General features: G+C 46.3%; 2 protein-coding genes across 4 annotated transcripts; one reads left to right on the top strand and one right to left on the bottom strand.

Annotated features, from left to right (window-relative positions):
• The first annotated feature begins 300 nt into the window (after positions 1-300).
• Positions 301-10106, top strand: VDAC3 (voltage dependent anion channel 3). Of its 3 annotated transcripts, none has more exons than XM_065651747.1 (9): positions 301-399; positions 1869-1940; positions 2625-2674; positions 4648-4800; positions 5891-5943; positions 7505-7732; positions 8602-8752; positions 9335-9392; positions 9625-10106. In XM_065651747.1, the coding sequence occupies exons 2-9, from the start codon at positions 1874-1876 to the stop codon at positions 9714-9716; spliced, it is 852 nt and encodes a 283-aa protein (XP_065507819.1). In that variant the 5' UTR covers positions 301-399; positions 1869-1873; the 3' UTR covers positions 9717-10106. The 3 variants fall into 3 exon arrangements, with proteins under 3 accessions (XP_065507819.1, XP_065507821.1, XP_065507820.1); XM_065651749.1 differs by lacking the exon at positions 301-399 and adding an exon at positions 1464-1794; XM_065651748.1 differs by lacking the exon at positions 301-399 and adding an exon at positions 1655-1770.
• On the bottom strand, positions 9789-21373 carry IKBKB (inhibitor of nuclear factor kappa B kinase subunit beta). Its single transcript, XM_065651744.1, has 21 exons — positions 21218-21373; positions 21049-21143; positions 20379-20496; positions 19564-19633; positions 18845-18933; positions 18298-18387; positions 17809-17933; positions 17383-17490; positions 16964-17093; positions 16312-16506; positions 15950-16064; positions 15470-15593; positions 15072-15223; positions 14896-14957; positions 13644-13753; positions 13350-13399; positions 12952-13051; positions 12583-12730; positions 12246-12373; positions 11470-11560; positions 9789-10933 (listed from the first exon to the last, which is right to left on the bottom strand). Exons 1-21 carry the CDS (start codon positions 21320-21322, stop codon positions 10865-10867), a joined length of 2274 nt encoding a protein of 757 aa, XP_065507816.1. The 5' UTR covers positions 21323-21373; the 3' UTR covers positions 9789-10864.
• Positions 21374-21651: the final 278 nt, after the last annotated feature.

Raw genomic sequence — 21651 nt, 5'->3', positions numbered from 1 at the left:
CCTTGCTGGGCGCTGTGGAGCGGGAGGTCAGGGCGGGGGGACGGGACTGCGGGCTTCGGGAGGGGCCGTAGCACGCGCTGGGGCCTCGCGCACCGAGGCCGTTACTGCCGGGACCGGCGTCCTCCCTCCCGAGCGGGCGTTCCACCCTTCCGCCGAGCCCAGAGCCGGCTCTGGCCGCTTCGCCGCCGTTTCGAGGGGCAGCGCGGATCCCGGCAGCGGGGCCGGCGTCCTGGGCCGCTCCCGTGGTGGCCCCGCCGCGCCCAGGGCGGGGCCGCGCGGCGGGCCCCGGCAGGTCGGCTCCGAGCAACGGCCGCCGTGCGGGTGCGCCTGCGTGCGGGGCCGCGCACGCGGGGTGGGGGGCGGCGAGACGCTCCTAGTCGCAGGCGGCGCGGCCGGCAGGTAGCGGCGGGGCTCCGGGCGGGGCGCTGGGGTCCCGGGCGGGGCGCGGGGCTGCCCCCACCGGCGCCCGCGGTGCTGCCTGGGCGGAGCCCGGCGGCGCCCTCCGGGCCTCGTCGGGGCCGACGCGGGCGTCCCTCGAGTCACCTTGCCGCGGTGGGGCTGGGCCGGAGCCCCGAGAGGACGCCGGGGGCTCGCCTCGGCCGGCGCTTCCGCGGCCTCGGGCCCGGCCAGGCGCCCGCGGGCACCGGGGCCGCGGCCCCGGGCTGCGGGCCGGCTCTCGCGCCGCGGGCGGCCAGGGGTCTTGCCAGCGCTCGGCTGGAAAGCACGAGCCGCCGGGGTCGCCGGGGAGCGAGCGTTCCGCTGGGGGCCGGCGGCCGCGCTCCGTTATCCGTTGCGTAACGCGGGTCGGTAACCGACAGGGCCGCGCGCGGGGCCGGGGCGCAGCCGGAGGGCGGCGGCGGCGCCGAGGGTCGTTCTCGTTCTCTCTCTTGCGTACGGTTTCGGTGTTATCTTTCTGCAGTTTATGTAGAGGCGTTGCCGTGCTGTGCACTATATCTGGAGATGGCAGTGTGGAGCATCAGTTGTCCCCAGCCTTTTATTTCTTGATAGGTTTTCTGCTGTGGTTCTTGTGCTAATTTTATTGTTGTGGGAGGGAAGGTCAAAGCACAAGAGTGAGGAGGCTTTGCTTAGTTCTGGATCTCGGGCTTAATGTTTCTTTTCTGGCTTTACATTGTGTTTTGTCAGCTGTCGTCATTGCGTCTGGTTGATGGAGACCAGATATGCTCTGCTCCGTAGCTGTGTTGTTAAAACTATTATAATGTTTTGAACTATGCTGTTACAAAAGTGCGCATTCTGTTTCTCTTTCGCCAGTTTAATTATTTACTGACTGTAATTTTTCCCTCCATGTTTGACAGGTCAAAAGGCCTTTTTACATAGTAATTTTGAGAAGTACCGGTTTTACGTACTAATCTTCAGATAAGGAACCTGCAGTCATGTCCAGCTATTTTAGATCCTCTAAACCCACAGGTATAAATTTATAGAATCATAGACTATCTCAAGTTGGAAGGGACCCATAAGGATCATCGAGTCCATGTATTGATAGTTACATAGTGCAGATTAGTTATTCAGTCACTGAACATAGAGCGTTTGTCTACTATGGGATGTAAATTGCCAAAGTGCTTCATTTTAGGAAGGAGCTGACTGTCTGAAAACAGGACTCAATTGCTTAATACAGATGCTGTTGCATTTGTGACAGAGGGATCAAGTACACTGGTAAGCAACTAAAATGGTGGAAGTGTCCAGAAGCTCTTAATAGTGTTTCTGACGAAGCAACGGTGACGCAAGGATTGCTTCCGTGAACGTTCTTCAAAGGTCTTGTAGTTCCATACTGGTGAGGTACGCAGCGAGTACTGGTCAGAGACATTTATGCTGTTGAACCCAAGATTCTTACAGCTTCCAATATGTTTCAGATCCAATGGCTGTTCCACCGTCATACGGTGACTTGGGAAAGTCTGCCCGGGATATGTTCAACAAGGGATATGGTAAGTAACGTGGCTGTGGTTTGAGAACCTTTCGTACTTTTTTCCTTAGGTGTCTTGAAAAGCATTGATATTTTTCATCTATTTTTGTGAGTGTGTAATAAAGATTGCATTTGCATCCCAAATTCATGTGCTACATGAAATTAAAAAGCACTCTGGCCTGGTCTCTACTAAGATTCAACTCAAGTTCCCTGCTTTAGCGTCAGTTGTTTCAGGCTCTTCTACTCTGCACAAGGGCCGGGTATTCCCCTAGAGCCGTAGCAGATTAAAAAGAAAAGGAAGAAAGCGATAGTATCTCTGCATATGCACTGGTTGAAGTAAGTTGAAACATGGTTTTTTTGGAGAAGGAAAGAAAAAAAATTCCTGCCCTGCAACCAGAAATATAAAGGTAGATTGAATAAATCAGAAGAAATGGTAACTGTATCGATTGGTCCCAGACTGCAGGTAGCTACAGAAAGTGGAGGTACTTGATGATGGGTGACTGTTATGACTATAAATTATGAGGCCACCCACTTTGAATTGTGAAAATTGCTCCGATCATTCCTCAATAAGATCAACAACTGTTGAAATATGAAAATAGGCTGTTTCATGTCAGTCTGGTCTATTTGCTGTACTTCGGGTGTGCTGGAAATAAGCCTTGCTTCTGTATTGTGGTGAAACAGACACTGTGTGCTCTTCTATTTTCAGGATTTGGAATTGTCAAGTTAGAGTTGAAGACCAAGTCTTCCAGTGGAGTGGTAAGTATTGGGTGCGTTTGACATCACCAGCACTGCAAGGGAAGGACAAGTTCCTGAATTGGTCGGTGGTAATAATTTGCTAGCAGGTGTTGCTTCTCCCTTTCAGTTCTCATAGTAAAACCTGTAGCTGACAGAGGTATTTCTATAACGATGTGTGGAACTGACGTAGCAGTACTTCTGTTCTTGCGGCATGCAAGAATTTTCACATATTTTGTTGTGTACGTGTGGCTTTCCTCCCCATTTCCATTGCCACATCTAAACGTAAGAGTTTCTTCACCCTAAAGAGCTCTCACTTCTGCTTACAAATGCATCTGAGTTCCTCTGCTGTTTTTGGTTTTTATAGGATTTAGAGTCCTGACTGACCTTTTATCCAAAAGGCCAAGGGGCAGTAAGAGCCACAATTTAACTTCATTTTCGCTCATTTCCACCATGCTTCCAATGCAAGATTTGATTAAAATGAAATGGTTGCAGTATCCCTTATGTGGAGCATTTTATAGACATTAATTAGGCTTTAGCACTTCAGATAACTAGGAAATACTATGATCCCCACTTCAATGATTGAGAAGTGCAGCTTCCTCATGATTTCACAGGAGTGCAGGCAAAACCAGGAAAGGATTTGGTCTTTAACCACAAGCATGTATTGTTTACTAGATAAGCTTATTCTGGCGCTGAGTCTCAGTTCTGTGTGGTGCCACCTGATGCTGTTCTGGTTGATAAGTTGTGCTGCTTTTCAGCCTCCTTCATAACCATATTTGCCTTAGCTCACTCCTCCTCTTGCGTTCTTCCCATGCTAATGGTGTAATTCCTTTTGTATTACTGAGTTCTGTCTCTGTCGAGCTTTTGATGGATTGCTTGCGTTGTGCACCAGGAACTGTGTGGCTTCTGTGCTGTGACTGCTGCCAGTTGGTGACATCTCATGATATGCATAGTTTTCCTGGCTGGAAGTTTTGATTCTCAAATAATATGCTAATGGTTAATTATGCTGTTTTCTGAATGTAACTGAACACGAAGAATCATAATAAGTTCTAAAATGGGCTTCTTCTTTTCCATGCAACTTTCATGTTGGATGCTTATCCAGCTGGTAAGAATAGTGACTTTTGGCATGTTGGCTCTTTATTGCTTTGTCCAGTGAGGTTTTCTGTGGTGCATGCTGTCGTTCATAAACTGTTCCATTGTTTTCAGTCGTGTTATCATCCACATCATGAAGTCTGACTATGTCCAAAGCTCTTGATCTGCTGTGTGATTATGTATGTAAAGCCATTTCCAGTCTTTGTCAAACAATCCACTGTAAGAACACTGTAAAAACAGCAGGAGGGAAAACGAGATAGATACGGTATTGATACAGTTGTCTGTTGCTGCAGGCTTTGTGCGCGTTAGTGTTTCTAATGACTATTCTGCAATAAACTGGGGTTTTGGGGATGGAGATAGGGTTAGGAACTAAGCGTGAGATCCAATTCGTACTTGGGTACTAATAGTACCTCTGATTGTTATGATACAGAAATATTTGGGTGTTTGAAGGCCTTGAAGGTACAGAGCAAGTTATGGAATGTTGAAATTTGCCAGTTTGGAGCAGAAAATGATGGTGGAAAAAGGTATTTTTGGTGGGGGCGGGGTTGATGGATAAGTTAGGAAAAAACTGTGGTTAAAATGAAAGGTGGGGGAGCAGGTAATCAAATCACGATGCAGATGAAAAGTGAGTAAATAGTAATAGTGCTTTCTCCAACCTAAGCAAGTTCCAGGGCTCCATCGGCACACTCCATAAAAGAAATATTCGGAATAGAGACAGCAAAAGGAGTAGCATTTTGTGATGAAAAAATATTTATTTTTGATGGGGATAGGGAAGAGGAGGAGGATTTCAAGGATTCTGTCAAAAGGCCTAAAGGTAGCAAGTGTGAGTGCTGGCACTTGACTAGTGGAAAAACGGAATGGAATTAAATATCAGAGTGCTGAAACTCATATTATGCTCTTGGCAGGAATTCACTGCATCTGGTTCTTCCAACACAGACACAGGCAAGGCTTCAGGCAGTCTAGAGACCAAATATAATGTCAAAGCCTATGGACTTACATTCACCCAGAAGTGGAACACAGACAACACACTGGGAACAGAAATTTCCGTGGAGGATCAGGTAAGAGGAAGTAGATACCAGCTGCAAAAAGGTTTTGCGTATGAGAAAGCAGAGTTGAGCGGAAAACATTGACAAATATATTTGCAGAATGCACAGATTGAGAGAGAGCATCCTGAATCTTGGGGGTGGGGGTACGAGCATTCCCACAGCAGTGTGCTGCTACGTAATGATCCAAAGGTACAGAGTTACTGCAGTTATGGGCATGTGAAATTAGCTAGCTGGATGAATGAGTGTCACTATTATCCACTCCAAATAGGAGGTTTTGTTTAAAGATGCACTTTATCTATGTACAACTGTCACTGCTGCAGTCATGCAGAGAAAACAAAAGAGAGGTCTCGTAGTTCTAAATGCTCTAATACATAAGGATTTAGGTTTGGCTGCGTTAAGATTGAATATAATTTGTGAGGCTGGAGAGAAAGGTTAGTGTTTGCAGCTTGGCACTGCTTACACAAAGGGTTGCTAGCATACAGCACTCTCAAAACACACAGTTCTTTTTGCAAGTAATAGCTTTACGCTTTTCACTTAATGCCTGAAGTGTAAGGTAGCGGTGCCAAAAGTAGTAAAAGTTCTGTGGTGCCCTCGGCCACATATGGACATAATTTTTTGTAGTTATGGTTTTGCACTTTTACCTGTGCTTTAAAATGGACAATGCTGTCCAGCTCCAAACAAGGGTGGGAAAGCTGAGGAAGGTACCCGGCTTGGCCTGTGAAGTCATAGTGTGTCTTAGAATTCTCCCGTGGATTCTGAGAGAGATTCTTGAGCTACCGTATTAATTGTTTGAACTATAGGGGATAAGCAAACATGAACTGAACAGTTTTATTTCTTTAACGTAGTTTCTCAATTTTCTTGTCAATACTAGATTTGCAATCTTCCTTTAATAATTTGCGCTGTTACAAGGCCTCATTGTGGGGAGAAAAAGTCCAAATTTTAATCCTTCATCATAGAGCATCTTCAGACTTCATTGTAAAATGTGGGAGACATTACTGTCATGTTGCACCTTCTCTTTAGACAGGAGGTAGAGCTATAGTAGTGGAATATAACAAATTGCGTATCAGCAGATTTCTGAGCAGATGTCTGTTTTTCTTTGCAGTTGGCTCAAGGATTTAAGGTGGCTCTTGACACTACATTTGTACCAAACACAGGGTAAGTCTTTTCTGTTAAGTTTCCCATAACTTTTCATTACAAGTGCTTACGCTTGTTGTTGTGTAAACGCTCAGAATTCATTGTAGAATGTTCTGCAGGCACTGTAGAATAGTTTGAAGGCAGTGGATAATACCTGGCTCAGAAGGACAAGGTCTGCTGAAAATTATTTTTCAGCTTTTTGGCCATTGGCAAATTAGTTTCTTGAGGATTTTAAGGAGTTTGAGATGGTGGAGGAAAAAGTGGCACCATGTAAATATATATAATACCAATATTACAGAATCACAGAATCACAGAATCACAGAATGTTAGGGATTGGAAGGGACCTCAAAAGATCATCTAGTCCAATCCCCCTGCCAGAGCAGGAAAACTTAGGTGAGGTTACACAGGAAGGCGTCCAGGCGGGTTTTGAATGTCTCCAGAGAAGGAGAATCCACAACCCCCCTGGGCAGCCTGTTCCAGTGCTCTGTCACCCTCACTGAGAAGAAGTTTCTTCTCACATTTAAGTGGAACCTCTTGTGTTCCAGCTTGAACCCATTACCCCTTGTCTTACTGTTGGTTGTCACTGAGAAGAGCCTAGCTCCATCCTCGTGACACCCACCCTTTATATATTTATAAACATTAATGAGGTCACCCCTCAGTCTCCTCTTCTGCAAGCTAAAGAGACCCAGCTCCCTCAGCCTTTCCTCATAAGGGAGATGCTCCACTCCCTTAATCATCTTTGTGGCCCTGCGCTGGACTCTCTCCAGCAGTTCCCTGTCCTTCTTGAACTGAGGGGCCCAGAACTGGACACAATATTCCAGATGAGGTCTCACCAGGGCAGAGTAGAGGGGAAGGAGAACCTCTCTGGACCTACTAACCACCCCCCTTCTAATACACCCCAGGATGCCATTGGCCTTCTTGGCCACAAGGGCACAGTGCTGGCTCATGGTCATCCTGCTGTCCACCAGGACCCCCAGGTCTCTTTCCCCTACACTGCTCTCTAATAGGTCATTCCCCAACCTGTACTGGAACCTGGGGTTGTTCCTGCCCAGATGCAAGACTCTACATTTCCCCTTGTTATATTTCATTAAATTTTTCCCCGCCCAACTCTCTAGCCTGTCCAGATCTCGCTGGATGGCAGCACAGCCTTCTGGCGTGTCAGCCACTCCTCCCAGCTTGGTGTCATCAGCAAACTTACTGATAGTACACTCAATTCCCTCATCCAAGTCATTGATGAATATATTGAACAGTATTGGTCCCAGAACTGACCCTTGAGGCACTCCACTAGATACAGGCCTCCAACCAGACTCCGCCCCATTGATCACAACTCTCTGGCTTCTCTCCTTCAGCCAGTTTGCAGTCCACCTCACTACCCGATCATCCAGTCCACACTTCCTCAGTTTTGCCGTGAGGATGCTGTGGGAGACGGTGTCAAATATTACTCTCATCCCCTGCCCTCTTCAGCAGCTGTTAACTTTTGAGTATTAATTGACTGGTCTTAAGGGACATGCACGTGAATAAAACTACATATAATACATACTTGTAAATTGCAAGGGATAGAATGGCATGTTTCTCTCTGCAGAAAGAAGAGTGGAAAGTTAAAGACCTCCTACAAAAGAGAATATGTAAATCTAGGCTGCGATGTAGACATTGATCTCTCCGGACCAACCGTCCATGGCTGGGCGGTGCTGGGCTATGAAGGCTGGCTTGCTGGCTACCAGATGGCTTTTGATACAGCCAAGTATAAGCTTTCGCAAAATAACTTTGCCTTGGGATATAAGGCAGGAGACTTTCAGCTGCACACTAATGTGTAAGTATTATCTGAGTCTAGAGAAACTTTATCAAAGGAGCCAAATGAGATGGGTAGTGAGCATTAACAGTTAGGTTGAAAGGTGGGTGGGTGGAAGGAGATGCTGATTTCTTTCAAAATAATTTGTATTTGATGTTTTCATCTTCAGTACAACTAAAGCAGGAGCAACTTTCCAACTCTTTGCTGTCTTTCGAGACCTTGTTTCAGGGTGATTTTTTTGGGTTTTTTGTGTACATAAGACAGTGGCGTAAAAGCACTTTATTCTGTTGGTTTGGAATTTAAATCTGTAACCTTCAGCTTCTATTTTGCTGCTAGATAAAAGAGCCCTCAATTAAGCTACTGTACCTTCCCCTCCTCCCACCAGACAGAAAGCTGCTGGCTCAGAAATGCCTGAGGCGCGGGAGAGAGGCGTGTTGCATTGTGCCTGAGCGTTTCCGGCTGTCATTGCAGAGGAGCTCTAGCATTCAGATGCTCCAAGAGTCTTTCAAGATGGTTTATTTAAACAACTGCAATGCAATGACATTGTTTTCAGTCTCATCATTCCCGTTACTGACTTAAGGCTTCTTCTGGATTTGTCACTTGATACGTTATCGCAGGCTTGCTTTCTTAAGCAAGCAAGGTCAAGCCATGGGTCTCAACTGTTGGAAAGTGATTTCCTTCTGCAAACAAAGCTTATGTTTGGGTAAAAACTCTGAGCAGGAGTCTGCCAGCTCCGGCTGGGAAGTAAGTGAGCATGGGTACAGGGGAGTATTGGAGCTCGTTTCTTTTTAAGAGGTAATGACCAAATGATTGTGGGAAAGGGTTACTCTAAAGAGTCATGATTTACTGAACGAGGCAAGGCTTGACACACTTGCATCTATTACAAACAGGAATGATGGCACCGAGTTCGGTGGGTCTATTTATCAGAAGGTTAATAATAAGGTTGAGACATCCATCAATCTTGCATGGACTGCTGGCAGTAACAACACACGTTTTGGTATTGCTGCAAAGTACCAGATGAATGAGAAGACTTCCATTGTGGTAAGAATTTTGTTACAGGAATGAGTATTTCGAGCTCCCGTAAATACTGAAAATTTGTGTTATGAAGTAGTTCAAAACAAGAATTAGTTCAGGACAATTCAGCCAAAATTAAAGGTGGGAAATACCATTGTGAACAGCTGAAAACTTAGTAATGCAAAAATGGGTTTGCATATTAATATATTTATTGTTCATTAAAAAAAAAACCAAAACCAACCAAACTACTAAGCAATTTATGAAGAGGGGTCTGTGAACAAGAGAGGCTTCATGGGCTACTAAGGGACTGTAGTAACCAGCCCTTTAAAGGATATAGAGAGACAATGCTGGGGCCAGGGAAGGACAGGGTGGCATTTTACATAGGCGCAACAGGTTACAATTTGAGGGAGAGATTGGAACTATTACTGAAGCCTGTTACAGCTTAAGCTGGGAATTCTTGAGGGGAAAAGCCTGCAATATGCCTCCACTAGAGGTTGTCTACAACTGGCTGAAATAGTTAATGCCTAAGCCACCTTCTCAGGGCGTTGGGGTAATTCTGTCCGAGTATTTATACTGTGTATAAATACTGTGATTTCTTTTTTCCTGTAGGCTAAAGTGAATAATGCCAGCCTGATTGGAATTGGTTACGCTCACACCCTCCGACCCGGTACGTAAGTCCAACTGGTAGCAGCAAATAATACTACACTACAGGTTATTTTACTGTTATCTCTGGAACAGAACAGCTAGCTAGAAATCTTGTGTAGGCTCATAGAAGTAAAGGATGTGCACATACAAAGGTGCCTATAGCACATAGTACACATTAGTGAGACTCAAATAGTTGAGGGAAGGCAGCGTACAGGATGTCGGTCTATGAAGGGTCTCGCTACTTGCTTTCCTAGGTGTGAAGCTGACCCTCTCAGGCTTGCTTGATGGCAAGAATTTCAGTGCTGGAGGTCACAAAGTTGGGCTGGCATTTGAGCTGGAAGCTTAGTGCAGCTCTAGGTACAACAGGTGGTGCTCTGGAAGATGAAGGAAAAGTGTACCCAGTGTGGTTTTGGCCTTAATATTACCCTGAAATTTAAAGAAGTGTGAACTTTCCAAAGAAGCATTTTAACCCAACACTGAAGTCTAGAGAGTGCCAGCACATCAAAGGAAGATACTTGAAGGTATGCATGGAAGTTGTGGTATCTGTGCCACGTTTCACTTCAGTTTCCCGTATTTTAAATCTGTTCCTAAAAACAGAAGAAAATCCCACCTCTCCCCCATTACTGTATTTCATCCTGCATGTCCTGTACTTTGCAACCTTTTATAAAAGGTGGTGTCTGTGCTGTAGTGGAATTTCGGTTTACATCAGAATTAAATAAATTGGTCACAGTTGGAACATAGTGTTGTTGTGTCTTTTTTCTCAGTCAGGTTCAGAAAAGCTGTGCTCCATCCATCTGTGCTTTGCCTTTTTTTTGGGTGCAGCTTCAAGCATAGTTAATAATCTGCAGATGCTTTTTTAAACTGTATGTGTACACTGAAGATTTCCTTCTCTGTGGTCTCTAGGAAAACATCCTTACACCTCACATTTTAGAGACCTGCACAGTAAAAGCAGCTTTTTCATTAAAATGTTATTGAGGGTATCAAAAAGAGCAAACCAAAAGTTTACATGTTTTAGATAATTTCGTTCCCACATAGGAAACAAGTATTAGGTAAGTACAACCATGACACTTAAGGAAAAAAGTGCAAATCGGCAAAGTTAAGAAATTAAGTTCACAGTTCAAGTATATTAGGAAGGTGATATCCTATCAGTGACTGTGCAAGCTGATTGCACACGTTCATTAGAAAGCCTAAAAGGCAGCAAAATAACCCCATGTGATGCCTAAGGGATCCTAAGCATCAGGATAGAGATTAAGAACATCTCCTGTCCGAAGGCACGATTAAGAACTTTTTCCAAGGAGTTAGAACAGGCGTTTCCTACTGTATCTTTGTGAAAAAAAGTGTCTTCAGAAGTGGATACTAAAAGCCAGGTCATGTGTATCACATAAGCAGTAGGTGTCAGTAGAAAGAGGCACTTGAACTTCCCTTCTCAGAGGCAGCAGCTTTTCACAGTCGGCTTCCTGAAATAGCACATCTTCAGAGGCAACTGAAGTGATTTTACATCTGGGTTTGTTCTGGACTGCTTGCTTCTTCTACCTGAAGCTGTAGCCAGCTCCAATCTAGAGCCTAAAAAATAAATAGTTAGAACTACAGAGTTCAGCACTAGCTTACAGTTGATATTTCTCCAGAATAAAAGGGAAGCAATTTATAGTTTTGTGATGAACCATGCAACTGCTGTGAAGGAAACCCTGAATCTACTTATTTTCTCTGACATTTCCCTTTCTTTCCAATATTCGGTTTCATTAAATAAGCATCCCTGCCCACCACTGTATTGCCACTACAAGCACTTCCTAATTTTAAGAGTGTAATTTTGCAGTATTTTTGTACGACAGCGAGTGCCTTCCCTCATCTTTTATTGTTCAGCACAGCCTAAGTCCCAGCGCACAGCTCCCATTCTCGGCAAGCAGGGAACGTGTCCATCAGCATTTCAAGTCAGGGAGTAGGTGCTTTATCTCCCACAACTCCTACTCTCAACTTGTCCAAAAGAGTAATATGCAGATTTCTATTAGCCATAATACTTATTGGTGGCAAAGTTACCCAAGCAGAAGTAGAAAGCCATGAGCTTCCCCAGTCCATTTATAGAAGAATATCAAGTACGTTACCATGAAGCTCTGCTCCTGATCCTTCATTGTGTCATGTATCACATTTTCTAGTTGGCTACAGAGTTTCTGTGATTCCAGCAGTAGCTCCTCACTGAAAGAGACAGTTATTACACAATTATTTTCCATGGCAGTTTTGTTAAAAGAGGTGCTGCCTCTATCTTTAGGAAATATTTCTGGCAGGTGTGCTGCAGAGCGCTGAAGAATATTAACCTTTTATCAGTCAGCTCATAAGCTAGTAATTCATATTGCAACTGGGGAAGTCGGTGGCATCCCTAGATTTACTGGGATGGGGAAAGGAAGCACGTTCCAGGTTGGAGTTAGGTTCTTATGTGGAGTCACTGTTGCTAAAGTTGCAGAACAGCCAGTGAACTAAAGGATTGAGCAACATACAAAAAAACAACCCAAGGTCTGGCATTCCAGCTGGTGACCCAGTTCATTTAAGCAAGCCAGAACTACATGTGCTTGGTAACAGCAGTCCCTTCTTTCTGATACAGCTCAGCTACCATCACCTCACCTGACAATGCTCCAACAATTCCAGATAAAACAAGCCCCTTATTATTGAGGCAGGGTAAGTGCTATACCTTATCCCGTTTTTCTTAAGGAAGACTAACAAGCCCCAGGAAGTCCAGCTACTACACAGAAAAGGCTGCTGACAACAGAAGCTGAACACGAAGTGTAAAATGTGACAAAGCCCGTGTGTAATTATTTCACAAAGCCGGAGCCCCGGTCTTGTAGTGCTGGCATTGGCAGTTACAGAACTCCAGACTTTGCCTCACCTTTTCCTGACCGATTCTGATAAACCGTACGTTCCAGAGGGGACCTGCAGCAGCAGCTGACCAGGGCTACCAAGACGTGACGTGTTCACGCTCTCTGGACTGCCAGTGACAGGACCACGTACTTTACTCTGAAAAAAACGCAGAAGATTCAGATTGCGATTACTTCCACTAATTCACAGCAGCCGGGAGCATGAGACAGCGTGGAACCTGGCTTTCATACTAATTCAAAATAACAGAGAAAAGAACCATAGGACATACTAAATTTACTGTTAATTATTTCAGTAACCTGTGCTACAAACCATATTTTCAAGTTACACTGGAGTTTTATTTTACTTACACAAGCGATTTTTAGCAAGTTCCACAGTTCTTTCTGTCGTTTCTCCTGAAGCCTAACAACTGTTTCCTCATCTTCATTCATCAGATTCATCACTTTCTCCACTCTGGGGAATAATTCCAGGGCCTTCTGCTTGCAAACTACAGTTTTACTATTTGACAAAAAAAACACCAAACAAACCAAAACAAAACAAATCATCACACATGGGCAACTGCACTAGGGGAACATTTCTGAAGTTTCTTATTTCCTGTAACACTCTGAGATCTCATTAGCTGTACACACCGGTTTTTAAAACTCGAGAAAAAAACCTCTTGCTGAAAGAGAAAACGCTTTCTCTTAACCCTCAATAAAAGCTGACTCTACAAAGCTCACCTGAGCTGAGCGTAAATGACTCGGACTTTTTTTTCAAAGGTCTGGATTGCCTGTAGGAGCAGTCGTACTATTTCTTGGCTGTCACCACTTGTCCTCTGATCTGGAATGAGAGTCAGAGTCTTACACGGAAGGGCTGACTTACAGGACAGACAGAAGCAGCAGCATATATCGTAGCAGCAGCTTGCTCTGCAAAGAGCTCAAAAAGCACCAAGAAAGCAAGGTTGGCCTTGTTTAAAACTGACTCCCCGCTCCAAAAAAATGTGGGTTCAGTAGAGTCCATGTGCAGCTAGTGTAGCGGCAGGCCCAGAATGCAGAGAGTTTTCTCAATGCTCATTATTGCATCTCCAAAGTTACTATCCACACAAAGCAAGCTGACCTTGAGCTAAAATGTCTTTTACCTCTTGGCTTCTCTCTCAGTCTCCGGTACAGCTCTCTGGCTTGTTCTTCTCTAGAAGAAAAAAAGCACAGAACACAAAGGACTTCTCTAGAACCTAAATTATGAACGAGTAGTTCAAGAACTCAAATCTTTTGTGTATACCAGTCTGCCATATCAGACCAATGACAGGAAAGGAGTCAAAGTCCTCCCAGTTCCCCACAATCTGGGCTGAATAGATGGCACTTTCCTTGTCCTGCAGTGAATAAGCTTAGCTAGCAATACTCCTGCATCTCAAGTTCAAGGTAGCTCAACTCACAAATCCTCCAGTGTTCCTCCTTGTTTACGACCTAGTGGGCTTCTCTGCAGGTCCACGATGTCTGTCTGCAGGGCCATCATCCTCTTCACTAGCTGATCCACATCATCCTCCTGAAAGCGGGGCAGAACGTAAGCAACAAACAGTCTCGTACTAAGAGACATTACCACTCAAACTGGCTCGTCTTTTCTCATTCACATTTCTAAATACATTGGCAAGATGCAAACAGCAGCCTTGAAAAAAGACAAATGAAAATATGAGTAACTTCAATTGAAGGAAATCAGCGTGGTGCTCCGGGGTGAAACAACTTCTGAGAATTTTGTGATAAAAAATTCAGCCTGCAAAGAGCCACTGAAGGGTCAGACTTTGTAGGAAACGTGCTGTTGGTTCCCAGGCCATCACGCTTCCTTTTCCTCAGCTATTCCAGATCTCTTCTCTCATCCTATCCATCGCCGTTTTTCGCCTTTTTCCTCAACACACAACCACATCCACTCCTGGCACCCCAAATTCTGCTTTTCACTTGAACTGGTTCACATGGAGACGCTGCTGCTTGTTAGACAGCCATTCTGCTCTCTGCCTCCTCGCAGCAGAGGAGCAGAAAAGGTTGCAAAAGAGTAAGATATCAACTAGTTAGTCACCTTTCACGCCTTGTCTGGGAGCAACGGTCCTTGGCCCTACTTACAGGGCTAGTCTTGTGTGAAAAGGCTGAATGCCTTACTGGGAGCAGGTACACGTGCACCAAGAACGGAAAACCGTTGACTTTCGAAAATTCAAGATTGATGCTTGAAATGCTTGTGTTCAATTATCTAATCATTTGCTTTCCCATTCACTTCAACCTAGGTCCTATATCCTCTTTTCAGCTCTCCTGGCTCCAGGATTGGGTTAGCAGGACACCCGGGTGCAACCGCTGCAAAATCTCCTATCACATTCACGAAGATCTCCCTTTTCCCCCTAAGCCTTACAAACACAATGAGCTTCATGAGGTACTGGCAATGGACAAAAATGGTGCCACCCAAACCAATGTGACATCTAGAATCAATCCAGACACTATTTAAAGGAGGTCAATGAATAAAAACAAAACAAATCACAAACAAAACAAAACCAAAACAACAACAACATTAAAAAAAAACACAGACAAAAAAACCAAACCAAACCAAAAAAACCCAACCAAACAAAAAAAACCCCAACAAAACAAAACCACCAAACTTCTTAACTTCTTTTTCTTTAGGAGAAGCAGTTAGATTTAGAAACATACCCGCCCACAAAGTTCCACAGCTTGCTCCATTTCTTTCCAGGCAAACAGCAACTTCTCAGAAGCTATGAAGGAATGAAAGAAGAGTGATTGCTTTTCTCAGGTTCATACATGAAAAGGGAGATACTCGGGGGATAAGAGGCATAAAAAGACCTCTGCTTCCCAGATGCTATACTCACTAATTCCAAACTCGATCTGCTCTTTATACTTCTCCAGATCAATTTGGATGCTTGTTTTAAAGAAGTCTAGCTTTGCTTTCAGCTGCTGGGAAAGGGAGGCCATGGAATTCTTCATCTTTGAGAGGGTACTATTGTAACGTAACAGATTCATCCTGCGTGGACAAGAAGGAGGTCCTATTACCCTCCTAAACTAAAAATGCAGGCTTCCACTTATATCAAAATAGGTATTTCAGAGTGTAGCAGTGAGCACAAAAGCAGTTGTGTCAGGGGATGGAACTCTCAGCTTTTCATTAACTGTTAACAGCTCCACTCATGGGCTTCCCCATTCCCGTCCTTTCCCTTTCACCGGGGAGCAAAGGCAGAGAGAGATAAGCGTTCTAGAGAAACTGCCACCGTACATGGCTGCTCGCTGCCCCTGCTGAAGCCGGTTACAGTCCTCTTTCAGCATCCGGATTGTGTGCCAGATCTGACCCCATACTTTCCGCAACTGGAAAAAGTGGAGATTCTTCTTTGGATCCTGAACTGGAAACAGAGCGGGGCAGGGGAGGAGGAGGGAAACATACATATGAGCATGAAGCATACAAGTAGTGTTATCACACTGCGAAAGAGACCAAAGCATCACTTCTTTGAGGGGCATGTTACCTCTTGCAAAGCCTATAGTTGGCTAACCCCTATGCAGCTTCCCCAATGTATCAAAATCAAATGATTCCTTTCCTCAGTTATTTTGACAAACTGAACGAATGCTATGCCAGTCCATTTTACTGCTTCTTCAGTCCAAATATGCAAAAGCTCTGTCCACTCTTTTCACATGATACAGAACACAGGCAGCCCTCTCAACACAGACAACCTCTCACATTCATGCTAGAGAAAGTCCTTACGGATGCAGTCGACACTTTCTGGATGAGGACGCAAGGCAACCTGAGCCTCATAGGCAACTTTCTGGTTATCGAAGAGGAAGAGGAGGTCTGTGTCTGCAGCCGCCGTATCATTCACCTGCAAAAGACAAAAGACCCACCAGGTTCTCTCTGTAAAAGCCTCAGTAACGCCATAAACAGAAAGTTCCTCCTCAGCCAAAGACTGAACCCTAAAGGCACCATATTAGGTGCCTAATCTGCAAGGGCTGTTAGGTCTTTGTGGTTCTATGACAAATGCCTGCCAGAACAGCAGGCAGTGCTGTGCTCCCAAAGTGAGAGTGCCTGTTGATTCACTCAACAGCAAGGAAGGGAGTAGCCAGACTCACCTTGCTATCAGCTATATGTTTAGTGGCCAACTTCTGAGAAAACAATGCAAGGCCAGCTTCCTGCAGTAGCTCCTGGTCCTGTTCGGGGATTCCCGTATCTGACTGGATCCTGGCCTTCACAGTCTGCAGAGTCTCCTCCTCTGTCACAGGGTAGGTGTGTACGGTTCCCGTGACCATGTTCAAAACACGAAGCAACTACAAGAAGAGTAGTGTGACATGAGAAGGGCTACGGATACATTGGTCGTGTCTGAGCAGAGATACCAAGACCGAGACACTGGCTACTCATAAACTGCCAAAGAATTTGTGGGGCTCGAGAAGTCACTTTGCAGCTACTTCATAACATTATGCCAAAGTCCTTGCTCTCCCTCAAGTGGAAGAGAGGCCACATGGCAATTAAACAGCTTCAACTGCAGAATCCTCTACCAGAATATGAAACCAATCACACACAGCAGCTTTTTGCTACTCCCAACAAGGTCAGGGAGTATTTGTCCTCAAATAAGCAAGAAAGCACCTGTTACTGTGCAGAGACAGCTAAATGAGATTCTCTGCTGCTGCTCTCCTCCTAGGTCTATGACTTGAGACTCTTCTCTCATGGGGTACAGGCAACTGCTCTCTGGAAAACTCTTCAGGGCAATACAGAGCCATTGCTCACCTTCAAGTTCAAAATGTCATCCAAAGCTTTAAAACACCCATTGGGTCCATATGTAGGATCTGTACCTCTCTGTCGTGGGTGCCACATTAACATGAGTTGAAGCCATTTCTCCAGCCTCCCAGCCAAAACACTGAAGGACCAAATTAAGAAGAGGATCAGAAGATGAAAAAGTGCCTCTGCAGTCACCATACGGCCTGGTCTCTGCAGGAGGACTGATGAACAACCTCCCCATCCCAATCACAAATGCACTGTTTAGAAGGCAGAAGCAGATTCACAAGTCTGAAAAACGACACAAGTGTTGTTTGTGTCATCCTCAATTTATTCGCAGACTAACATAGTAAGGCACATAATCTAAGCCTGGTCTTTTTGCAGAAGAAACAGTTTATCCCAGCGTGTGATAACAGGTTTCTAGTCCTCACCTGTTTAGATTGTTTGGGTAGGGTAAACTGCTAGAAAATTTGACTTCTCCAGATAAATCTTCTGAAACAACAATATCCAGCTCACTCTTCTGTCGCACTTTTGTATGCCTAGTGAATTCAAGCAAGTACAATGGTGAAATAATGACCTGCCTTTCCTAGCCTGCATGTTAGCAGGCTCTTAAAGCTACACTTGAGGGATGTAACACAGACACCGCTTTGGTTTCTGCTACCTGCCCTGCAGGAGTCAGTCCTGATCCCAAAGAGCAAGTATCAGGAATGCTGAACTTGCTCAGGTATGTCAAACTCCTGTGAAGGGAGTCGGTATCCGTAAGGGCAAGGAACATAGGGATATCACCCTAAGACTCAAGGGACCACACCTGTCACATTGCACGCACTCTCCTTATCACCTGGCCCCAGCTCACTCACCATTGCACTGGCTGCCAGTTGGGTAGGAACGGTCGGAAGCCCGTAATGCACTCAAAGGCCAGTGTGCCAAAGCTCCAGTAATCCACTGTCACCGTGTACTTCTGCTGCTCCAGCAGCTCTGGAGCCTGAGACAGTTTACACGCACACACATGAGACAAAGCGACTCATCTCTTAGCTCTGTCTCTTAAGAGCTCATTAATATTTGTACAACAGATTAAAGATGGTGCTGAATGCTCTGCTTCTCATGAATTTTGAGATCCTCTCAGAGTGAACAGCAGTTGGCACTCTTGCTTCTTATTGATAACAGGCATAGCTAGCAGACACTGTGAAAACCCAGTGTCGGAAAAAACAGTTACCTTTGCTAGCTGCAGCACCTCAAATGTACCCCATACCAGAACAAGTACTTCCTCCCAGCCCAAAGCCTGATAACAGTTAACCCTACCCCACTGCAAAGCAGTGGCTGCTCTTCTAGTCGAACTCCTTCCTTACCAAGTACTGCAGAGTCCCAACAAAGGATGTGCATAGGCTACCCTGATCCAACTCCTTAGCATATCCGAGGTCAATGATTTTGTGTATTAACTGAAACACAGAACAGAAAATAAGAACACTGTTAAACTCACATACACCATACAGCAGAGAGAGAAAAGGTTCAGCTCTTCAAAGGCATGCAGGAAAGGTGCCAATGAAGAGATGGAAATGGGAGGCTCCTGTAGGTTCCTGAAACTACAAAGTATGTAAAGTTGTCATTGGCTTGACACACACAGAGCTGGAGACATTTTTGCTAATTCAGATCTTGGGTCAATCAGTACAGCCTTGCTCTTTTGAAAGTCAAAATATCAGGTGTTAGCAGAAGTCTAATATAACCTTTCACCTCAGCTGCATGCAGAATACTGTTCATCTGACACACAGATCTAAGCTGGCTGTTATCCTGGGTTGAGTGCTCTTGCAGAGGGACCACTGTAACCGCATGAAGCACATGCATGTTCCTTTTAGACTTACTTGTCTGTGCAGGCAGAGACACCTGGTTCCTGCTTACCCTTTGCTCTCCTTGCTGCAGCACAATGTTCTCCGGTTTCAAGTCTCTGTGGATAATCCTGTTCTCATGAAGGTACCTGAGAGCAGAGGCTGACACACAGAAAGCGCCACTCGTAAAAGTGTAACTAACTGTACATAGCACGAGCCCACTTTCTACGCATACGTCTGCCCCAAACGTGCTTCTTAAATACCTTCTAAAGCCTTAGTACCTAACCAATTTTGCCTCAGCTGCAACTCGGTAAGATCACAACATAGCTTGACCAGAAAACTCCACCTCCAAAGTCTCTAAACAGCACCTGGCAATCTTTGCACCAGAGCTGTCAGTAATTCCAGGGAGTGGTGGCCCAAATGCTAATGGAAACCCACTGACCGCACACACTCTGAAGTCCTGACGATCAGCTGTTAAGCTGAGGGTGGAGACTGATGTGCAACATACACCAGAGCCACTTGGCAAGTGTTCAGCTATCCAGAACCTTCCAGAAAATCCTGAGCAGCGTTTTTGCTGGGCAAGAAAATACATCTCTACGTTTTCAAGAATAATAATCAAAGGTTGGCTCTCCTACAGGGAGGGCTGGCAGAGCAAGACAAGAAACAAGTATACCCTTCGAAGGTCAGTCTAAGATGGAGTCATTAAGGTCACTGCTGCATATCCTTGAAGTGGACTTCAGCACTGAAAGGGCTTCCATAGTTCAGACAACTAAAGGTACCGCTACCACTTACCAATATCAGATAACAAGATGAGAATAGCTTCTTCCCGTAAGCCACAGCAATTCTCCAGCTGATTCAGGTACTGCAAGAAAACAACACAGAATATAGCCTTCCCCTCTTGTATCCTGAGTGACAGGATACAAGCTCACAGTCCCACAAGCTCTCACAGATGCATGACGTTCCAGTAACAGCAATGAAATTCTCTAGAGGTACAAAACGCTATGGGACTGTAACCTCCAGCAGCAGCAATTACAACTTCAGGCCTTGGTCTAACCATATGAGAGGACAAAGGAGTGGGTGAAATAAGTCAGTGTCATCCTCATTCTCTTCCTTCTACTTGTTCCATCCTTCATAGCCACTTCCTCTGTGCCTGGCAGTACCAGCTCAAATCTCAACTCTAAGGTCTGGGGTTTATCTATAGGCAGATTACAGCAAAGGTTAGAAAAACAGCAAGACTAGAATTAACGTGTGTTATTTTTTCCTATAACAGACAGGAGTTACTCACTCCCAGGAAGGGTATAGCCCATAGACATACCCTGCCCTACGATGGTCTTGGCCACACTCACATCCTGTCGCACATCCCTCACCCTCTACGCACAAACTCCTCACGGTGTCACTTGCAGCCAAACAAATACAAAATGTTTCAGAAAGCACTTAGGTCTTCAAAAGCTGAATGTAATATCAACAACCAACTGATCAAAACCTCTTGGTGCCAAGACAAAAATTAGGAACCACCAGGATGTGAAAACAGAGGTTTTACAGGGAAACTTCAATAGAAACCCAAGGATGAGCTGAGAAGGCCTTGGTCGCCATCGCAGGGACATCACCTTGCGGAGGTCTCCGCCTTGGCAGTACTCCATGGCCAGCAGTGGCAAGTCATTTGGTGCAAGCTTCTGCATCCCTTCAGGGACGTCACGGGCAGCCACCACATTGGGATGGTTCAGCCTGAGCAGTGGAAATGAGGCAAATAAATAAACATGATGAGTGGAACCACGATGGCACCCGAGAGATGACTGCTCTGCAACAGCCATGCTGTTTCACATGCTCAAGGTCAGCACGCAAAGTCCTACAAGGATATTAATTCCTTTAGAAACTGAACTGGTGAATTCTAAAGGTCTGCAATTCATCCATCCTTCAAGGACCTGGCCTCAGCCCAATTCCTTGCGCTCCAAGATGAACGCAACGCCCCAAAGGTCAACCGAGCGTGGACACCGCACCGGGCAGCGGAACCGCCAGCGCCGAGGGCAGCGGCAGCAGCGCCCGAGCAGCAGCCTGGCACCCAGGGCTGCGGAAACGCGACGCGGGGCTTCTCCGGCGCGAGCTCCCCCGCCCCCGCGGCGGGGCGGGCGCCTCTGGAGCGCACGGGGAGCGCCCGCCGGCGCCTCGCGCCCGGCCCTCAGCGCGGCCGTTACACCGGCTCGAGCCGCTCCCGCCCCGGGCCCGGGCGGCGCTGACGCAACCGCGCCCCGCGGCCGTCGCGGGCCAGGCCCGCCTCACCTCTTCATGATCTGTATCTCCAGCGCCCAGCGGTCGCGGTTGCGCGGGCTCAGCTCCTGCCGGCACTGCTTGATGGCCAGCTGCTCGCCGGTCTCCTGCGGACACAGCGCGGGCTCGCCTGAGCGCCGGCCCTGGACCAGGCCGCGCCGACGGGCCGCCCGCCGCCTACCTTGTTGTGCCAACGAATGACGTTCCCGAAGCCGCCGGTGCCCAGGCGCTCCTTCATCTCCCAGGGGCCGCAGGTCTGCGCCTGCAGGGCCGGCGGGCGACTCATGGCTGGGCCGCAGCGCTCGGCTCTGCGGGGCCTGGGCCGCGGCCGACGGCGTTTCCGGCTCCGGCGCGAGCGGCACGTGGCGCGGGCGCGCGCCCGCCCTTAAAGGAGCCGCGCGGCAGGAACGAGAGGCCCCGCGTCCGAGGAGCGGCGGCGTCGCCATCGGCTCCCGGGGTCAGGACTCGGGCTAAAAGGCGCGTAGAGCTCGTGGGCTGTGTAAATGAAATAGCAGAGCTCTTTAAAACCTGCTAAACGCGCTGAAATTAACTATTTGTGTCCGTTCTCCACCTCAGCACCCAAGCCAAAACTGCTCTGACCATTCCATCGGGTTT

The sequence above is a fragment of the Caloenas nicobarica genome, chromosome 25 (assembly GCF_036013445.1).
Source record: "Caloenas nicobarica isolate bCalNic1 chromosome 25, bCalNic1.hap1, whole genome shotgun sequence".
NCBI lineage: Eukaryota > Metazoa > Chordata > Aves > Columbiformes > Columbidae > Caloenas > Caloenas nicobarica.
This window is presented reverse-complemented; position numbering and strand designations above follow the sequence as displayed.